The sequence below is a fragment of the Anneissia japonica genome, unplaced genomic scaffold (genome assembly GCF_011630105.1).
Source record: "Anneissia japonica isolate Jap-2015-1 unplaced genomic scaffold, ASM1163010v1 scaffold288292_len1863012_cov191, whole genome shotgun sequence".
In the NCBI taxonomy this organism is placed as follows: domain Eukaryota; kingdom Metazoa; phylum Echinodermata; class Crinoidea; order Comatulida; family Comatulidae; genus Anneissia; species Anneissia japonica.
In genome coordinates, this window is record NW_022688773.1 from 1595731 (window position 1) to 1617604 (window position 21874).

Sequence of the window (21874 nt, forward strand, 5' to 3'; positions counted from 1 at the left end):
AATAATGGGGATATCTCTAGCACATTAGTCTCCTTTTCCCAGGAGCGCTAAGACAGAACCTCATCATCTGCTTACCGTAAAATATACAGTGGCATGTCTATGGGTGGGGGAGGAGGGCACACTCTTAATTACGAACAAAACTTGTTCACCAAGCACTCTTATCGAGGGCAAAAATTTTCTTAACAAAATATTATACGCAAGTACTGTACTTAAAAATTACCTCAATCTCCCAGATTAGTACCTCATACTTAAGCATTAATCTTTCGGAGTGGAGTTGAATAGTTCGGTGGTTAAGATGCTTGCCTTCTAATAGTAGGGTCCTGGGTTACTATTTATGTCTGTGTTGCAGGATTTGTTTTCAAGAGCAAAACAACTTCACTCCCTAAACCTCATATTGAGATTTAGTTTGTGTAAAGCATCATGTGTGTATGTTGTCTTTAGAAAGGGATTGTCACTTTAAATCGAAAAACAATGATACATTTGCTATTATCAATCCTTGCTGCATGTGTATGCACCTCAATAAATTTTTTAAATGCTTTGAAATAAAATACTCCAAAAATCATCCCCCTCCTGCTCTCAAGTCAATACGTCTTGATATGCCACTAGACATAAGCATCAACCTAAGAAAACTTCAGGAGCAGAGATCATCAAAACAGTTATACAAAACATTGAAAAAAAAAAATCATTTTCCTTTTCATAATTACACGATACTCGATAGTATTTTATATTCTATTTATGTAGATTGAAAATGTTTTGAAGTATATTCTGTATCGTATCATTAACTAACTTTTGCTTCTAAATTTAAATTTCTCCGCCAACGATGACTAGTGTTTTAAGCCTACATTCCTCAAAGTGTCCTGCGAAACTGCTAGACTTGGAGCCTTTGATCAGTCTGTCAACAAGCTCGGCTAAGAGTCTTGGAAAGAGCTGTGGTCTATGTATATATTAATGAAGTAAGTTTATCTGTCTAACTCTCTTTGACTTCCTATATTGAGCACAGACTCGGATAGCGCTATCTACTTGCTAGCTCTGACATTCACTGTCATGTGTGATTTTGAACGGAGAATGGATTAGAAGTGACAATCGTCATCCATAAATTTATACAGATTTTATTAACTAGAAATACAATAATATACAAATTACATATTCATTATAATATTATGAAAAAAGCTATTATAAATAGATGGCAAGAATGTTCTTTTTATATAGACAGTAAAATAATTATGAAGATCCATGTATTAAATAGACAGTTTTAAAAACTTCTACTTTACAAATTTTGTTCTATCACCAGAGCGCTTTGACCTTTATAATATATTGGCATTATGCACTATATAAGACTTGTGTGCTATGTGATATTAAAATTATAAAATTTAATTTACTAATATTTATAATACTAACATATATACACTCAACATATATACTCAACCGTGTCATCATCTATACCACAATATGCTGATAATACATTATTATACAGGGTTTTCAGGTCTCACGATGATAAATTAATTTTACAGAAAGATACTGAGGCCACACTCGACTGGTGTTCTAAAAATAAAATGTATTTGAAAAGAAAAAGCTTTCTCATACCAGATCGATGGACAACCTATACCAGTCGTTGATTCATGTAAATATCTTGGTATGATGATTAATGATCAACTTACATGGGCAAATCATGTTGGGAAGGCTTCTATAATGTTTGGGTTTGTAGACGCATTGTAAGATGCAGAGAGAGGGAGGTAATACACGGTTGTATATTGCCCTAGTACGCCCTCTCCTAGAATACGGTATCCCAGACATATTATGTCTCTAGAACAAGTTCAGAGAAGAGTTACCAGATCTTGTTTTCCAGAATTCATTAGGCTTCATTACCACGAGATTTTCTCATCTTTATGTATATCTCTTGAACACCGTTTTCAGTTTCTAACAATTTCATTCATTGCTAAAGTGTCTTTATGGAATTTTCAAAATCAATATTTTTAGCCTTATTTCAATTAACCACAGACATAGTGACCATCTAAAGTTTATCAATAATTTTGCTCGAACCAATGCTCATAAATTCACTGTCTTTAACTCTTTTCCAAGGATCTGGCTCGGGCTACCAGTGGATCTCAGGGATCAATTCATTTTTAGCTTATATCCCTTTATAAATAACCTTAAACTTCATTTTAAAAGTTAATTTTATCCTTTTGTAATGATCTTTTGCTTGCTATTTTTATGTATTTATGCGCTGTAAATTGTTCTAGCTTTTGTAACTTTTACATTTTAAAATGAAATTTTTAAAGAGATGGTTTTATATATAGTTACCGTATTTATGTTTTATGTATTATTGTACTGTATGCGTTGCCAGGAGAGCCCCATGACAGTAACTTTGCGTTGCTTTTGGGCAATCCGGCCAGTCAGCCATACATTTTTTTATTGTTTTTACTGGTGAAATAAATGATATGATATGATATGAAAAACATAAATTAATAATTATATTGTAATGTAAAATGCAAGTTTTTTATAAATAATTATTATTGATGTTGCTTTTATTATTATATCAATCTATATAATCTTGTATCTATAAAATAATTTGTAAATAATGATTCATCACTATTTTATAGTCCAGTTAATTCTGCTGAAAATGAAATCAGAAAAAAATGCAGTTTTAAAGTGTCTGGGAAGGAAATAACTAATTGAAAAATTACAATTATTTAATGATAAAATTCAACCTCAGACATTGAATGTTACCTATTTTAAATCATGGTAGATTTAAAATACTCACAAAATCATCTTTACTATCATCATTATCGCCAACTATTATCAAGATGTTAGTATTCAATATATTGAATTTTATTTTTCAACTCTTTTCGCTTAACACAAACAGTTATATTCCCACAGGCACTATATGTTACACCCACACAACAGAACAAGTTAAAAACATCCAGAAATTTTCCCCCAGCATCGTCAGCCAGGTGTTTTAAATGATGTCTCAAGGTACGTTTAAGTAATTTTATTTTACCCAACTTACTTCTCTTTAAAATTAAGTGTCCCTTTTGTCTGCCAGCAGTCAACAAGCATTTGAAGTTATGTAAACTTTTGGGTTAAATGAGTTTATTACGAACATGCACGTTACATGGTTTTGTATGTCACAGCTTATAGTCATCTGTAGTCTACACCATGTTAAGGAAAATCTAAGTTGTCAACACCTAGGCCTCAGGAGAAATTGGTTGCAGAATGCTGCGTCAAGTTTTCATTTGAAGAATATTGGAGGGAAGTAAACATGCCTCGTATTAAAATAGTGATGACCTCCAGAGGAAGACGATCAAGAACAATAACCAGAAGGTCCTGGATGACCTTGCTTATTAACCTTCGACCTCAATATCTTCAATACTTTTTGAAATAGACCATTCTTCTGAAATAGACCACACTTTTTCAAAAGAAACTTCTTGTTGATCACTAAATGTTATAGATTTTGATGAATAGGGATGTCAAAGATACAAAAGCATGGGATGATGGTGGGTAAATTGACAAGACAGGAAAGAGTGTAAACAATTTTGTTTAAAAGCAATACAGATATAAAGAAATCATTAAATTCAGAAAATTATGGAAAATGGATAACTTTGAATTAAACAAAATTAACTTTAGCTAAGCATATTGGAGGAAGGAATTAGAGAGATTTCTGTAGTCTGCGTAAAACAGACAGGAAATTGGCTTGTATACATTTGTGAAATATGTAGGACTATGTACATCCTCCAAGATTTTCAACATATTAATCTATCAAGAAATATATTCATTTCATAATTAATTGAGACAGTTTTTGCAAAATTAATCTTAATCATTAAATGAATTGAATAAAGTTACAATAATATAGATTAAATAAACAAAATGAAGTAACTACAAAATAAATTCAATATTTTACAATATTAATTAGTGTTCATATTCAAATTAAATTTCTTTTTTCTTGTTATATCGGTTATTAATGTTGGCTTGTTTTGCAGTAACAATGCCTTCCCATTTTTCACTTAGTGTCGTAATTTAATCTAATTCTATGTAACTATAATACATCAAGTGTGTCTGAATGTGAAAATTAACACAAGTGACAAGAAAGTTTAACAGAGGCAGTTGGAAAAATTTAATCACGCTTTAATTGTTAAGCAAATGTTAACTTAATTGCTACTGCCTTTCTGGGCCATATACGCTTCATTACCGGTAACAACCAGTGAGAATACAAAGGCTGCGGAGATATACTTCAGAGCCTGGCCACCAGAGAAAGGTTGCCAGAATGCACTTCCTCCCATCCACTTGATGGATGAGTTGCCATCGCAACGTGGCCTAGCCGCTGCTTAAGTATGCAACTGACTCCAGCTGCAATATGAATCACAGCGTATATGACTTCAATTAGAAAACTGATTAAATACAATTATTTTGATGTTCGACAACTCTGTGAGTCAGGGGCCCATTTCCAATACATTAGAAGAAGGTCTTTGCATTTTTTTTTAAATTTTTTTTTTTTTCATTATAACCAAACATCCTTAACTGACAGATATCCAAGCATAAGTGTTGAAGGTTTAACGAGCGTGATGCACTGCATCCAGTGATGACATTCGGTGAAACGTGCCGCATGTTCCGTCAATCATGTGTACAGTACATGGTGACAGTGGCTATCATGGCGTGAAATTTGTCCAAACAGAAAGTCTCAGTCGTAATAATGTACCATTGAACTTTTCATTATAACCATTGGAATTCACAAACCATAGTTCAATGACCTTTTCTGTGAATCTACTGACAGTGACAATGGAGGTAAGGTGAATTAGTAGGTAGAATTTTTAGCTATTCTCGAAAAACATATTTAAATCATGATTATTATTTATAACAACAAAAAATAATAGTTTTATATTAATTCTATACTTTCAACTGGTAGCTGACAATACCCAATAAATTAAATTAAAACTTTTTTAAACTTTTTTAAAATTGTTATTTATATATTTTTTGTTTTTTACATTTCTAAATTTATTATGAGTATGCAGATTTTAAGAAGTTTCTATTCTCAATTTTAATAAGAAAAACTGTACCATTTATACACTGTAGGAGATAAAGCATTTTTATATTGAAATATCTCTAGTGAAAAGAAAGAATAAATAAAAGGAATATTATTTGTCTTTGACAATTCACAACTATTGTAGAGCATAGAGTTTTATTAAGAATTTCCTGTCTCAGAATTTTTACATCCAATTTGATTTACAGAACCAACATTTTATACCTAATTGAGCCATACCATGTAGATACAACTTAATACAAATGTAATATACAATGATTAATGTTAACATTGAAATATCAGCTACTATGAACTCAACAATAAAATCAAAGTAATTTTTGCCGAAATCATCAAGTTCAGTTCAACTGTAGGAGGAAACGACGTGAAATTAAATGCAGAGTCACAATTTTTGATTGGCTCGTACTCAGCGCTTGACCGATGAGGAGACCGAAAGCAACCGATACAATGTTCATTCGTATTTCCCCAAAAACTTGAAGAGCGGCCACCAGGGGGCGCCTGTTCACACCATTCAGAATCACTCTGTCAGTATTAACTTCCCATATGATTGCTAATGCACTCACAGCCATACTCAACATAGCATAATACGAACAAACATTACATGGAATTTAATCCGCAAATTGAGAACCAATATAAACTGTTATTTAAAAAAATTATATGAACATATTTTATCATGACCAAAAGTATACAAGGATACAATTTTATATTAATTCTTATTTAATATTATTAGAAATACTATACGTTCATAATATTTTAGTTGCTTGGATTGTTAAGTTTCATTCAACTAAATATAATAATCATAAAATAAAATAAGTCAAATTATAAGTAATAAATAAAAGTTAACATTAGCTAAATTAAATAACTGAAATAACTTTATATTTTCACCTATTCTATATTATTAAATTCCAATATTAAGTAATATTTTTAAAAGATTTAATTAAGAATAAGGTAATTTTCTTACTCCTGGCGAAATTATAAACTGAATTATGAAAAATGTACAAGAAAAATTTATACTAAGTTACATATTTATATATATATATATATATCCATATACTAAAATAGTTAGTTAAACTTTAGTTCAGTGGAGCTCTAAAACTTTGTTTTAATTCCCCTGAGTAATATATCAAGATGAATTATGATGATATTTAATAAACCATACAAATTGACCTTTTAAATATAACCACGAATGACAAGCAATATTGCAAAGGTCAAATCAATACTATTATATTGCTAACCACAATAGTAAATTATAAATTAGCATTTAAACTTTCAAGAACATAATTATTTAAAAATAAAAATTGGCTATGCTTATGCCGAGATGTGCAAAAGATAGCAAGTATTATTTTTATGGTAGGGGTAAAGCCAAGTTGACCAATCAGAACATTGGGATTTTGATCACTTTGGTGTAAGCATAGCCACAGCCTTAAAAATAAGATTGTACATTATTGTAGCCAATTATTGAATGGACAGCCTAGATTTTAACAATTTTTAAAAGGCTACTATAAATGGATGAATTTCTGATAGTATGTGAGGTTGGCAGACAATTTATAGGCCAGGAATATTTTAAATTTAGGTGAATAATTAAAAATAATTAAATTTTAAAATTTGAGAAAATATACAGTACTATATTAGTGCTTATAACAATTTTTTTTTATTTGTCTCCCATGATTACATCACAGTCTAATACAAATCACCATGTAGACATGCTATACACTCCAACCAATCACAAGAGAGCTATTAAGAATGATAACATTTTCAATAATCATGAGAATGGAATTCTGCAATCAACATTCAGGCATGTATCTGCCACTTTAAAAATATATTGGAATTACTTTTGTACCAGTTGCACAAATCAATTGACATGAGAGGGGAAAGTGTAACTTCCAAATAGAAATAGTCCATGCAAAATCAAAATGATAGAACAATGTCAGATAAACATGTGTTATGACCTCAACTTGTAAAAAAATTCTTAACATACCCAATGTATGTTGTGAATGTTATTACTGCATAGTTTTAAAAATATTTAGAATCTCAAACATTTAATTTTTAAGAATAGCGCCCTCTTTAGAATTAGTGTACTATTTAGAAAATAACTATTAATTGAAAAAGTTAGCATACATTTTCCTATAATGAAATAAAGGTATTATTATTAAAAATAGCATATTATTATTATTATTATTATTATTATTGTTATTATTATTATTAGATTATTTTCAAAGTAAAGCACTTACCTTAGAATCTGACTGATGCTGTCATACAAGCAGCTCAACACACTAACCAATAAGAGCTCATTTTCTGACGATCCGCCGATAACGTAAAAATACAGGTCCACATTGCTACGGTAGACACAGGTTAGGCCCTGTAACATGATTATTTCAGCTGCAGAAAAAAAAACAAAATTATTTATCAAAATTTTAAAATATAAAATGAGACAATTTTTCATTTGCATCATGTTATATACCTTGTGCCCAGTGCTGGAGCCAACATAGTCAGGAGTCAGGCAGAAATTTCCACTCTCAATGGACAAAATACCTAATTGTCTTTGGATTGGACACCCTGTCGGACTCATTAGACCCATGGACAATTTCTGGAGCCACCGCTGCATTTTTGCCTAGGAATGCAAGGTCATAATCAATACAGTAATAATAAATATAATATTAATAAAAAACATTAAAAGAAAATGAAAGTAAATAGTAAATAGTAGAAATTAATGGTAAGTTATAAAACAAATATGAAGAATTGTGAGATGTTAGTGACATTTAGTTTGACCAGAAAGCACTCTAAATTTCATCCTTAGTTTAAGTAGCAACAGAAGAAAAAGCCTGACCAATGGCTTTGTACATATGGCTTGTGTATAGTGGTAAAAATACAAACAAGTCTACGTGAACAAACTAACAGATAAACTATTATAAAATGTCAACAGGTTCATAATTTTCTATTTACATATCACTTGCCAAGCATGCTGGGAGAGACCACAGCAAGTACTTCATATTAACTTCACTGGAAGTACAAGATTACAATGACTATATATTCAATTATAATCTGTCATAAAAAATTAAGTTCAACATCAATGATATTTACAAATTGTTGCTTTTACCAGAAATGAATAACCCAATCTTAATTACCAGCTAACAATAACAACATTGTTTAATGAACACGATACGTTTAAGATTTTATCAATAGGGAACACAATGATAAACAGATTTTGTTCAATATATCACATATCAAAATAAAGTGAACATAATTCTTAATAAAATTAAATTGTACTTAAAATATAAATCACAATCAATATAATTATGCTTTTTTATAATTCTATGCAAGTTTTTAAACAATGGATCTGAAGTTGCAGAATAGTGTTATAAAGTTTCATCCGATCGAAGCCTCTGTTCTAAATTAGCTCGCAGACACGTCATACGGTACTGTCTAGACAGCGATCAGGGGAAGGGAGCTGGGCTACGGGCAAAATTTGATTTTTAACAGCAGAGATGGAGACGAAATTCTTGTAAAACATGAATAAATGAATGGTCAATGGAACTCCTGCTGATACTGACTCGCATTTTCTATTATAAAATCTTATAAGAACTATTACATCATACCATATCTCAAATGTGTATTGGTATCTTTTCTTTTTTCTTTTTAAATAGATATGAAAACGTTATTCATTTTTATTTTTATTTGATTTTTATTTTATTCAGTTTGAAACCAACAGTGATAAAAACTGCCACTAACAGGTTGAATCAAAACGTAATACAATATATGTAACAATATTAAGTGAAAAGTTAAAAAAAATACAATTACAATGATTTAACAATTTTACTTTTAAAAATATTTAAACTATCATAAAAGAGAGAGAGAAATCACAAGTAGCATTTAAAAACAAATCATTAAGACATTATAAATAAAACAAATATACTTAAATACTAACAATAATTATGATATAAAAATAATTATAATATATTAACTAAATATTAAATTAACTATTAAATTTGGTTATTCAGCATTTGAAATTTTTTTTTATTAAAACATTATAAATAATAAAAATACAAAACAAATATACTTACATACTAACAATAATTATAATATAAAAATAATTATAATATATTAACTAAATAATAAATATTAAATTTTAAATAATATAATTACAAGGCTCATTGCTGAATATGAATTGTAGTATAAAAGGTTCTAAAGTACTGTACATCAACTTTCAATGCATTAATATGTTCTTTTTCATTTTCATTTTTATTTATTTATTTGACTCCAATGCTCCAGGGGTTGTGTCAACAGAGCACCTTAAAACAGATGTGTCTGCAAACACTGTAACAAGTAACAGATACAGGATAAAAAATTACAATACAAATGAAAGATTCTGTGATTCATTTTACAGTAGTGTCCTTGGTTAACAGTAGGAGAGATTATTATTTTTATATTATTCCTTACATTGCATAGATACCACAATATTCACTAATCATTACCATAGAGTGATAGTACTGTTATACAGAATGAAAACCAAATAAGTAACTGATTGAGTAATCAACAGTGACGGAAATATGTTTGAATGATTAATACTTATACTTTGAAGGGGCTTATATAGGAGTTATACGGCCAATTAAACTTGTTTACATTTTATAGCTTGAATGGAAGACACCCTAGTGAGGTTGCCAAGACAGGAGGCACATCCGTATCATGATATGCTTACTAGTCAAGCACGCAACACGTTCTATCGCACGTCAAGATGATTCGTTGAAAGGAAAAGTGACGGATGGAAAGATAGCAGACAGTATATGGTGATAAGATCGAGACAAATTACATAAGCTTAATATCGCTTATAGTATGAATTAGAGATTGAGTTTGATCATAAATCTGTAGCATTCACTAAGAATGATGAATAGAGCTTAGTGTCTGTTATAAGAACATAGCTAGACTGAAATATTTCCACAATTCTGTTCACGATGCTCAAATTTCTTAGAATTTTGTTGGTCATTTGAGCAACTATGACAATCCCTGCAGCTGTTCAATCATGTTCAGTACCTTTTACCTGTTTTAACAAGCAAGTATACAGTAGTAACATTTCCCAATTACGCACCATTCCATCCCAATAGATTTTTAAACGCGAGATTCAGAGAGTTCAAATTTTCATAGCATCTCAGTGGGGAGGGTAGGACTAGGCTACATACTACAGGGATAGGTAGGCCGAAGCCTTGCCATGGAAGCTGGAATACAGCCTATCAGAGGATATGGGCAGTATACTTTAAACAGGGATACTACAGGGTGCACTTGCTTACCCTCTAGTATGTTAACGTCACAATTTGTTCCGATAAAAGAGAACAACAGACTGAATTAGTCACCAAAGCTAATGGGTATATACAGTAGGCCCAGACCCAAGGTAACCGCCGGGAGATCTGGTTGAATGAGCTTTCTTAACACCTTTAGTTTTATTTTTCTGCACATACTGATATTCAATTATGGTCAGTCTTCGCAAAAATCCGTTTTCCATCACCATTATATGATATTGACACATAAACAATAAATCACTCTATATACTTTAAGCCTACAAAATTATGTTTATGATATATTGATTATCATCTTCATCCATATACTTATATTAGATTTGGAAGCAATCCAACCTTACTGGGTTTTTTTTTTTCACTGCTTATCCATAATTTTTTTAAACAGTCTCAAAGAGGACTGAGGCTTAAAGTATTAGACTAAATTATATAATAAAATAACTGCGTGATGAAGAATAAAGTGGATTGGAATAATTGAATGAGTGATTGATAGTTTGTTGGCTAGCTGGGCTAAAATTTTATGGGAGGATGGTTTGCACTGATAGACAAACTAGATAGAAAAATAATTGATTGATTGATCAGCGATAGATTGAAAGCTAGAAACATCTGTTATGATCAATCAATCTTAAGAGGGCGTTCTTTTAGAATGTGATTCACAAGCGTATTAGAAATGTTTACTAATAAAAAGAATGCAATTTATTTGCAAAAAGTCACATGACTACATATCAGTCACATGACCATATCACATGCTAGTTGAATCGTGTGGGATGATATGGGAAGCAATTTATTTTTCCATTCTTTTAACTTCCAGGATGACCTATAGTTCAACTTTCACACATGTTCATGACATGTTGAGCCAACCCACAGCAGCACACGTACTCCACACAGTTAAGTGCGATTTGCACACGCTTTCCCTAATCAGTAAAAACATATGAACTGTTGAACTAGGCCCTAGTCTCCTGTGGACACCCATAGATTGCTTCTCAGTACCGAGGGACTGCAAGCGGGGTAAGCCAGACAGATGTACAGTCGAGCTGTTGCCAGGAAAGTCTAATCGTCCCATTAACCTAATATATGTATGTGCCTGTTTCATCTTGGTTTTAGGGTTTCATGATAAGTTGATCATATTTAAGTATGAATAGGAATACAGGAATATCTGATTCATATGAAAATTAACTAGAAGCTGAATAATGATAATCCAATTTTTTTCCTAAGTTAAATTGTTTTTGGCACAAGTAAAAACTAAAAAAAAATTAAATTTTTTATAATAACAAATACGATTTTGATTATGATTAAGTTAGAATTGTCTTCAAATTCAGGAAATTAACACTTCACAGCATTTAGAAAAATATACTCGCATATCAAGTTTTCAAACCACACATTCGATTCTTTCAAATTATTTCAGAAAGTAATACAGTATATTTGAAAAAAACTTCTTGACAATATGAATTTTTAAAAATTCTTTGAAAATGCCAACAACTATCAATAGTGCATGTTTTTCACAGCTGGAGACAGTCATAGACGGGGGGAATTTATCTTAAGAAGCAGAATGGGAGAGGGAGAAATGAAAAATGTGTCAATTGATACTAAATTTAAGTCCATCAGTCACAAAAATGCACTGACCTATATTTCACATGAACTTAAAAAAAATTATTTTATTTTTCTCGTTGCAAAATGTCAAAATTGAACATTTTTTAAATAGTCACAATTCGATTGAAATTCAATTACTTAAAACATACATTGAGGGCGCTCGACTCAGTTGTGATATGCCACAACTTAGGTTACAAGTGGTATCTCTGTTTATTTAAGAATAGGCCTATTATTGTTATTATTACCAATAATCAAATACATTTTGTTTATTTTTTTTTTCCATCAAAATTCCAGATAAATGTTATCCCAACTGTCCATAGGGTTTCCCTGGGATGTTTATGACTCCCTAACTTTCACCCAAGACTGTACCTACAGTACAATCATTCCTTCTGAACAGTCTTCCACCAAAAAAAAAAATTAGTAAACTTTGAAACGACCTTGGTTTATAGAATACGTCATTTTATTGAAACAAGATCTATTACCAAGGGATGACCATGACTAATAAAGTGAAACGAACGATGAAAGATTTAATGAATGGCAAACAATAGATACCTAATGTGAGTAGTTTGCAAAGGGAGGAGCCGTATGTGGATGATGACACAGTCATTATTAAAAGGTCCCGTGTTGTCGTGTAGGTTAGACTCATGTAAGTACATGGTTCAGTGACGTGGAGAATAAAATGGGTAATAAACTTACGACGACGACTTTCATTCATATTTCGAAAAAATGACTTTCATACTGTAAATGATACTGTACTGTTATCACCTGTGTCCAGGGTGTTACACGCCAGGTGTAAATCTCTAGCAGGCATGAGCATGTGTTACCTAGCCAATCAGAGATAAACTTTATCTTTGTGTTGTGGGACACTGTATAATAAAGTCACTATGTGCTTAAGTTACTATGGTCTTTGGCTTTAAATCATTCACAATGTGCAAACTTCTCCACTCCCTTAGAATATTCCTTGTCCTGTTATGTAATTTGGCACAGACCAACATCAATCCACATCACTCACATCCTATCAGGTACCCATGTATACTCCTGGGTAAAACAGGGATAAACATCAATTGTGAAGAACACAGCAATTTGACCAATACCTGACTCAAACATACGATCTGAAGCCATGCACTGACTGTAATAAATTTTTTATACATCATCATCATCATCTGCTACGCTGTTTTGTATACACTGCATAGCAGCAGCAGAAGTGGGTTGATGTAACCATGTAACACTTCATGTACAAATCATAGACCACAATTTCCTACACACCATCAATGATCTTTAAATGAAGAAAATGTTAGCCTCCACAAATTAAAAATATATCATTTGTGTTTACTTCTGGAAAAAACCAAAAAGAAAAGCATTTGTGGCCCTGTTCTGATTGGTCAATTGCTAAGACTGATTAGCACTATTGAAAGGTTCTCTTTGATGATTGTTGTTCAACAGTCATACTGCATTGAGAAGGGATGAGCCTTTATAAAAATTAGTATCTTAAACTAACTGGCAATCAATAATAATTTTTGTAGTAAAAAGTCTGTATATCTGCAAAAACTGAAGTTGAACTTGATTACTTTCTTAAAAGAGAAAATTGATGTTTGAAATGATTTTATAAGGTGTATTCAGATTTAACTAGAAAGCATCTTTAACATGTACTAACGTCACATGTGGTAGGATTTATTTAACAAGGCTGTTTGAGAGAATGTTTGCAAAGGTCCTTTCACCACCGAAGTCAACATGGAAGGAGAATAGACGAGATAAGTGACAAATCGCAGGAGGAAAAGATTCCATGAGCCCCATGCAGTATTTTAATAACTATCGATGTTATCGTGAAACAAGTTGAAGACAGATCACCTTGTTGTGCTTATATTTGAGAACACAACCTAATAACTGATTGATGACTATCTCTGCTTTGTGTAAATTCTTAAAGAAGTTATGATTGAATTAAATCTCTATGGAGTTGCAATCACCATGGGGATATATGGTAGAAAGACATTGCAGTGTTGAAATATGAAATTATCATGTGATTGAGGGCGGTAGTCATATCAGGTGATGAGGTAAACATTAAGGTAGTGGCTAAAGGCATGGTCATAGAGGATAAATGTTAAATGTGCTATGTACAGGGGTCCCAATTCTTCCATATGTTGCATGACTTTTCACAAAATCAAGCAAAAACCTAAACTAAACACATCATCTGCCAAATGTTTACATGTTTTTACCACTACTCCACCCATTCTCAACACTAATGGTGTCAAACTCCCAAGGTCATGGGTTGAAGGCAAAGTGTCCTAATTTTTTTCACGACCAAAACAATTCCACAAACACCTCATAAACTTATGGCGCATCCTGCCTCCCAAGTAATCAGCCTCGCTAGGTAGGTCACATTTATTAAACATGGCGCCAAGAAATGAATGTTGCAAAAAAACAACCTGCTACGTTAATCAACAGCAATAAAAACATATAAATTAAGTTTCAGCTGGCACTTTTCTTAGACCTACATAATCAATTACTACTAAAAAAACTCAAGCTACCTTCATATAGGTAAACGATTACCCGGTATTATGTGTGCTACCTACTGTACACCACCAACCATACTGATTTTTAACTCAATGAATTCACCTTCACTAATTGCACCCGTATCCCAACAACACAATCTTTGATACAATAGCATTTCTCCATACTGCTTCCATGTGAATGAACATTTCCTTTACGGTACCTCATGAAACACAAACACGCATGATTGTTCCCCAAGTCAGACCATAAATATGATGAGTAAAGTCAGAAAATGAAAGTCAGGTCTACGTCCAGTCACATACAAAGAAAACAGATATGATGAAGCCACTTTTACAGGCCCCAAAGTCCTCTCCGTTCAACAGACTTGTATTGTCAGGTTGAGGAAGGCCACGGATTAATTGGTCTTGACGGTGTCATCTTCAGTATCTATAGTGGGAGTTTTTCACACAAAGAGGATGGAGTGGGGTTTTTTTTTAAGATGCTCAAATTACTTGTTACGTGTTACTTCTATATCATGTTTCCTAATGGTTACAAAGCAGTAAACCACACTTCTCTAGATGTATAGATACCACCAATGAGTTAACCTCTCACACAGACCAAAGCCAAACCATGCAAGTGTCATTCAATGCAATGCAATGCAATGATGCTGAATCCTATCCTAAGTGTATTACCAAAATGAAATGTCAAAAAAAACAAAAAACAATATGATAGTAATACAAAATAATATACATTCAATGAAAGAGCTAAAAAGCAGCATAGCAGATGAAGGACAACAACCCAAGCATGGTATGCTCTTTGCCCTCAGTATAAGGAATCCTTCATGGTTTAACTCAACTCAATTACGTTTTATTTACAAAAATGCATGATATTTTTAGATATTTATTAAAAGAAATCATTTGGAAGTTTTAGAATGTTTGAAAAATACGGTAGTCACACTGACTGTGAAATAAATCATGAAGATCACTGAGTTAAAGTACACTATTGCTCTCTTTATGTTTCAGTAATACAATGGATGAAATTCATGTTATACAGTAGTAGGTCTACACTTGAATACAGTATGGCCCATTCTTATGCATGTTAACAAAACCCCTTACAGCTATCCCAGTTCAGAATAAAGTTACCAACATTGTGCAGGCTAATTCACAATGCCCTTTGCGAGAATCGAAATAAATCTTACAAATGCTAACATTTAAATGGAAACATTGGTTAAAACATGCCAACTGCCAAATGTTTTCAACATCAAAATATTAAGTGTATTGAACCATGGACCAGGATATGGTGTTCCTAGTTGGCAATGACATACAGTAGCAACAGTATGTCGTCTGTGGACAAACTTTCTATGACAGGCGTTCTAAAAATATCGTGATTACTCAAGCAAACCATTCTATGTGCCGAAATGAAGGACACCAACACCTTGTAAGTTTCCGGTATTTAGTATCAATTTGTTACATTCTGAATATAGGCACCAAATATTTCCTTATTCTAAATTGGAAGCTAATACTAGTACTTTAATATACAAAGTAAGCAATTGAATTATTGAATTACACTATTTAATTTTTTTGTTCATTTAGCAGAACCCACAGGGAAACAGATCACATATTCTGTTTGTCCTAATATTCAGTGATTGGTAATTTTGAGGGCTCTGCAATTCAAGGGAAACATATCTGTTCCCACGATAGAACTTATCTCTGACTATGAAGAGAGCTTTCTATAAAAAGCTGTCACTATTTATGCAAGAATTGATTTGATAGAGGCTGAAGAATTTAAAATTCAGTGCAGAAAAAAACTTTACATAGAATGAATACTAGCAACAAGTTGCAAACCAAATTGTGTTAAACAAATCCATGTCAATTGCCCCATCTGGGAAGAAAAACAGGCCTCCTTGAGGCTCTATCACATTTAATTTGTGGGAGGGGGAGAAGAGAGGGGTTCAAACCCAAACCAACATAAAAAGAGCATTGGATTCAACTGTTATCCTAGGACCTCAAAAGTGGCCTCATTAAATCTATCATCAGTCTCCAAATGACCCAAATTATGGCCCTTGAATTACTTTTCAATGCTTAAAAATCAGCCTTATCTACCAAAATATATTTTTAAAATTGCTTTAGTTAAGGAATAATCTTCTGGTATCTGTTATGAATTAACCTGGCTGTCATCACTACTATAAAATTTTAAGGTTGATGTAGATCATGTGACCTCTAGAAAAAAGCTCCCTCTATAGTTGAGATAAAATGAAGGGAGGGCATTGGGAATATCCATATTTACCACATACAGTAGCGTTAGTGTCAAGCTTTCATGGAGGTAAGGTACTGTTGTCGAGGGATATGAGTAAACATTATGATAATTACTAAAGCATACAATAACTATTAACAACGGGTTACATTGTTAAAATCTTCAATCAATGTTCACCGATAATTAGATTATAGATTAAGAGTCAGTGCCTTTAAATAACTGTAGGGACATTTTTATCTAGGTCAAATAGGTTGTTGGCATTTTATTCTCCTTTTTAGCTCATTTTTTCTAATGGAAACCAGAAAAAGTGAAAGAACTATTAGCAAATTTACACAACGTACCATTAAGCGATTTTGGATTTAAATTTTGGAATATCATTAAATATGTTTGTATTATCACAAAATAGTACATAAAGGTTTTATAATTATGGTATAAAACTAACTATATTATGTATATTAAAATAAATGACAAAAAAAAATAAATAAAGGAAATGAAAAGTAAAATGTTATTGAATTCAGCTGAAAAGTGCTAAATACTATAGCACAGGTAGGTAAAGTGTGGCCCGCAGGCCCTTTGTGGCCCATCAGTGATTTTGTTGTAGCCCAGAAAAATAAATCCCTATGGATGTGTGTGGCTAGCCAACCATCTCTGGCGAGAAAACACCTTGTTTTTTTATGGCCCAGCACCAATGATCTGTAAAAAGTAATGTTAAAACTGAGAATAAAGTTGGTATAAAAGTATGATGGTTTTTGCAAGCACACTGGAAACGTCAAAGTTCAGGTGCAGCCCTTGGTGTTAAATCAAAAATTCACTTTGGCCGTGAAACATTTTTATGCCCACCCATGCTATATAGTATTTAGAGTCCCTAGCTTCAAATTTTCAAGAACAAAATACTCCATTCTTGTAGACGCCCACTTCTTAAATTTAGGTGTTTGATAAATCTAAACTTAATTTACTTTTGTGCAAGTGAAAAATAAAGCTTACAAATATTAAGATAGAGATAAATTTATGGTATTGAATTGAATTGAAAAATATTGATAAATGAAGTATGAAGAAAGTGACATAATAATGAATAGAAGATTGAGTGAAAACTTTGACTATCATTTACTGCTTAATGATTAGCATAAATCTATCTCTCGTGGGGTTTTCCTACAACATCAGGCAGTAATTTCTTGAACCACTGCCAATCCTTGGGGTCCCTGTTTTTTTCCTAGGGTTCCTCTGAAATCGGCCTGCTTTACACATGAGGATAATAACCATAACCTTAATAGAACTGAACTTTGGATTTCCAAATGTGTTATGATGTTCTGATCGATGTTTGTCATTAGAAAATGAAATCTAACAATCATATACATTGAAGGAGAAAGCTTTGTATCAGTGAGACGACTTGTCGATGTTCCTCCAGTTACCTGCCAATCATAACGGCATCAAAGTTTGAACTTGCATGATGTTTGAGTTCATCTTGTTTTTGAGTAAACTCATTCTCAACAGTGTGAACTTTCAATTTGATCAAATTAACCAAAATTGAAAAAACTAACACAACTAAAAGAGAAAAAAATCTTGCCAACTGAGCTTTGCAACTTCATCTATAAATAGATTTCAGCCAATGACCCTGGTCTAGGGAGGCTGCTAACCACATGGCAGCAGTTGCCTCTTATTCTTCAACCACCAATGGACCTTCCTGGAGTGTCAATCAAACTTACTGTAACAACTGACCAATCAGAACCGGGCCAGGAATATGCGTGCGTCTCTCAGACACATGTGTTGTCCCACAAACGCACACGTTCAAGCATGTTTTAACATTGTCGTTTTGTAATACCTTAGCAACAATATCCAAGGGGTGGAGCTTAGTGGAAGGTTCCATTAATCCCCAGGTACTGACTACCAGTGTGGTTGTAGATTTGAGGCATAAAGGAATAAACTTAGTTTGTTCTTTCAAGGTTCCATCAAAATACTGATAGGCCTAACGATAAAACTTTGTAACTGAAATTTATTTATTTATTTACCAAATTTCTATAGTGCCCTTTTCATGAATAATCATGTTCAAAGGCGCTTTACATTAAGATTGAGTCCAGATTTGCGGTTTCGAGCTACCCTACAAAAATTAGGCTAATGCATAAATAAATAAATAAAATCATAATTTTGTTAGCAAAAATGATAAAAAAATGAATAAACAACAATAAATAATAATAATCCAATTAAGCCAACATATATAATTTGTATTTATATTTTTCATTCCCTCAACACCAATTACATACAGTATCACAGTAGTGTCTGTCAAGTAGCTAACTACTGTACTTGTTGCAAAGGACCTGACAACCTACCGTAGATGTGCCTTGTAATAATTTAATAACCAATAGCATTCTATAGCCTTGACCCTGTCTTATATAAATTATCATCAAATAATTATTGCACTCGTTAACACATCATATTTTAAATTCCAAGTGACTACACATAATTAATCATATTAGGAGCCCTATTCTGAAGGTTATCTGACCCTTGTTTACGTTTGTTTTTTTAAGTATAATGGTAACAGTTAAAAATAAGATATATATAATGCATATTATAGAGATATAGATATTCATTTAAAATTTCTGCTGAATATAAAATAATGACTAAAATAATGTGCATAATATTAATACATAAACCCAATTGGTAGTGGAGTATGCCTCATTTTTTTATATTGTACTAAAATTTTCTGCTTTAACAGCCTGTTGAACATGATGGCGTGCATTTCAATACTTGGAGTATGTATTATACTTTCTACCTGTTCAACAAGCATGCAAGATTTAAAAATAAAATCTATTGATTCATCAGAATCTATAGAATTAAACATAAATAGTAGACATTAGGGCCGCATTAAATAAAAATTCAAGTTCCCAGGTAGTTATTTCACGCATGATTAAGCACATGGTGAACGACGTTAATAAGTTTCACAACAAAAACTGGGTGTAGTCCTTAAACCTTGATGTTTTAATACAAATTATCTTGTTCAACAGAAGAGATTAATAATTAACACATTAAGAATATGCTGGTGTTATTAGCAGTGCCCTGGCATATAGGTGTGAAGTACCCATTGGATGACTGTTGTCAGTGTCAAACGTAATTATCCTGACAGCGAATCATGGGTAAAAACAGCTCCAAGAACAATCAATGAAGCCTAGCCTTGTCCAAACTAATTTGAACGGCAGCACCGGGACACGTGTCATCTGCAAAACGGCCAACAGAGGTTGCTGAAGGATTATGCCGAAAGTTAATGCGAACAGATTAAAAAAACTGATTTGTCATTGTGCGCTGGAGAAAAGGTCAGGACGGCCCAATCCACTTTATGGCACATGGGGAAAGAACCTCACAGTTTCTGTGAGGGTGAATCACAGCTTTTGGCATGTAGGAGGGGAAAGGATAAAATTAACATAAACTATTTCTATTAATATTACAAAACGGCATCAACTTTGGTCGTGTTTGTTGTCAAACTTTCAAATGTTTGATGTGTATACTTGTGGTAAAAGACTACGTTAAGGATGTAATAAAACCGTGAGGTTAAAAAAAACACCTAATATAAATTATCAACTCAAAACCTCTTAGGATAAAACTAACTCAGCCCAATACATGTACATCATCACTCTTACGCTCAAGTAACATGATACAAACAGACTTAGCAATGCCCTTGAAGACTGAATTTGTTACTATATTTACTACTTTAGTATTTGACGTATTTTTTTCATGACACACAACAATGGAAATTCTAAAAGTTATATATGGTTTCTGAATCATAAAGTTACAGGGGCTTGGGCCTCAACCTTTAAATATTATTGTTATCTGTTATATACAAACAATAATAAAATTAATAACAATAATCTAATACTTCAGTTAGGTTTTATGGAATTATTCCAAAATGTTTATTTCTGTATTAACAACTGTTACCTATTTTTAGCTTTTTTATTGCTTCGATAATACTACCCAGGGTCACTTTGAGACAGATGAAATCATATGTGCAAAATGTGCTACCCCTTTCTCTCTAGGGAGGGGAGGGGTTATTCCTTCCTAGTCATTAATATTCATCATAGACCAATTAGCTGTATTCAACATAGAACATTTCTCATCCAGGTATACTGTACAATGAACAATAGATGGAATTGAAGTACTGCCTTATCCCTGCATCATCCATCAACTTTATCACAGGGTGTAAATACTCTTAATCATCACATACTCTACATCATTCAAATAATTTGATAATAATTTAATTAACACCTAAAGGTGAAAATTAGAGAATAGTTATAATAATTGTGGGAAAGAATTGTACTGTAAAATCAAGATAGAGTGAGTTGGCAACTCCGACATAAATTAGTTTAACTAAAGGTGAAAATTAGAGAATAGTTATAATAATTGTGGGAAAGAATTGTACTGTAAAATCAAGATAGAGTGAGTTGGCAACTCCGACATAAATTAGTTTAACGAATATGTGTACAAGATTCTATTATCAAAGATTGACCTTAGGACCTGAGCTTAAAATAAATTTGAATATGCATAAAACTAATTCATCTAATTTGCATACAGGTCACTAAGGGGTACAATTACAATGCTTAATGAAATGCCACCTCGTAGCAGATACATTTCTCGAAGCCTAGGAGAGTTAAATGCATTAGTACAATAACAATCAACAAGTTTTGTGTGAAATTTGATATCCCTGTTGAAGCCTCATTTCCTTAGCTTATGTCGCGTCATCTTTGATGCGACTCGTACATTTTTCTTCGACCATTTAATTATATTGATATACAGCAGGTTGCTACGTACAAGCATTAAGACAATATCAATCCATTCTCTGTCCATCATTCATTTTAAAAATGACATATATAACGTGTGTCAATAATTGATATTAAAGTTTCTTTATATTTAAATACTGAAGTGTTCCTGTAATGAATGTTTTGCGACATGTATTGAATAAGCTTACGTCCTGTCAAGAATTCAAGTTCGCACCTTCACTGCAAATGAAACAATTGGAGATTACAGATAATTTAATTATTTGACTGAAAGTTCTACTTTATGTCTACAACATGCTCTTTCTGAAAAAAATGTTGTAAAATCTATTAAAAAATAATGATCATAAAAGATTTAATCAAAATTTAATAATATCATACTATATAAATTCATCTTGACACATACAGTAACAACAATGTAACTAAAAAAAATTTATATTTCTACTATAAAACTAATTTCACAAACAAAA

General features: G+C 32.2%; 1 protein-coding gene across 3 annotated transcripts in view; it reads right to left on the reverse strand.

Moving 5' to 3' along the window:
* The window catches only part of LOC117123418 (coatomer subunit zeta-1-like), a 100620-nt gene that overhangs the window by 52184 nt on the left and 26562 nt on the right, over positions 1 to 21874 (reverse strand). For all 3 annotated transcript variants that reach the window (XM_033269339.1, XM_033269325.1, XM_033269332.1), the window contains exon 4: positions 7264 to 7411. In XM_033269339.1, the coding sequence (XP_033125230.1) occupies positions 7264 to 7411 (148 nt within the window). The remainder of the gene's footprint in view (positions 1 to 7263; positions 7412 to 21874) is intronic.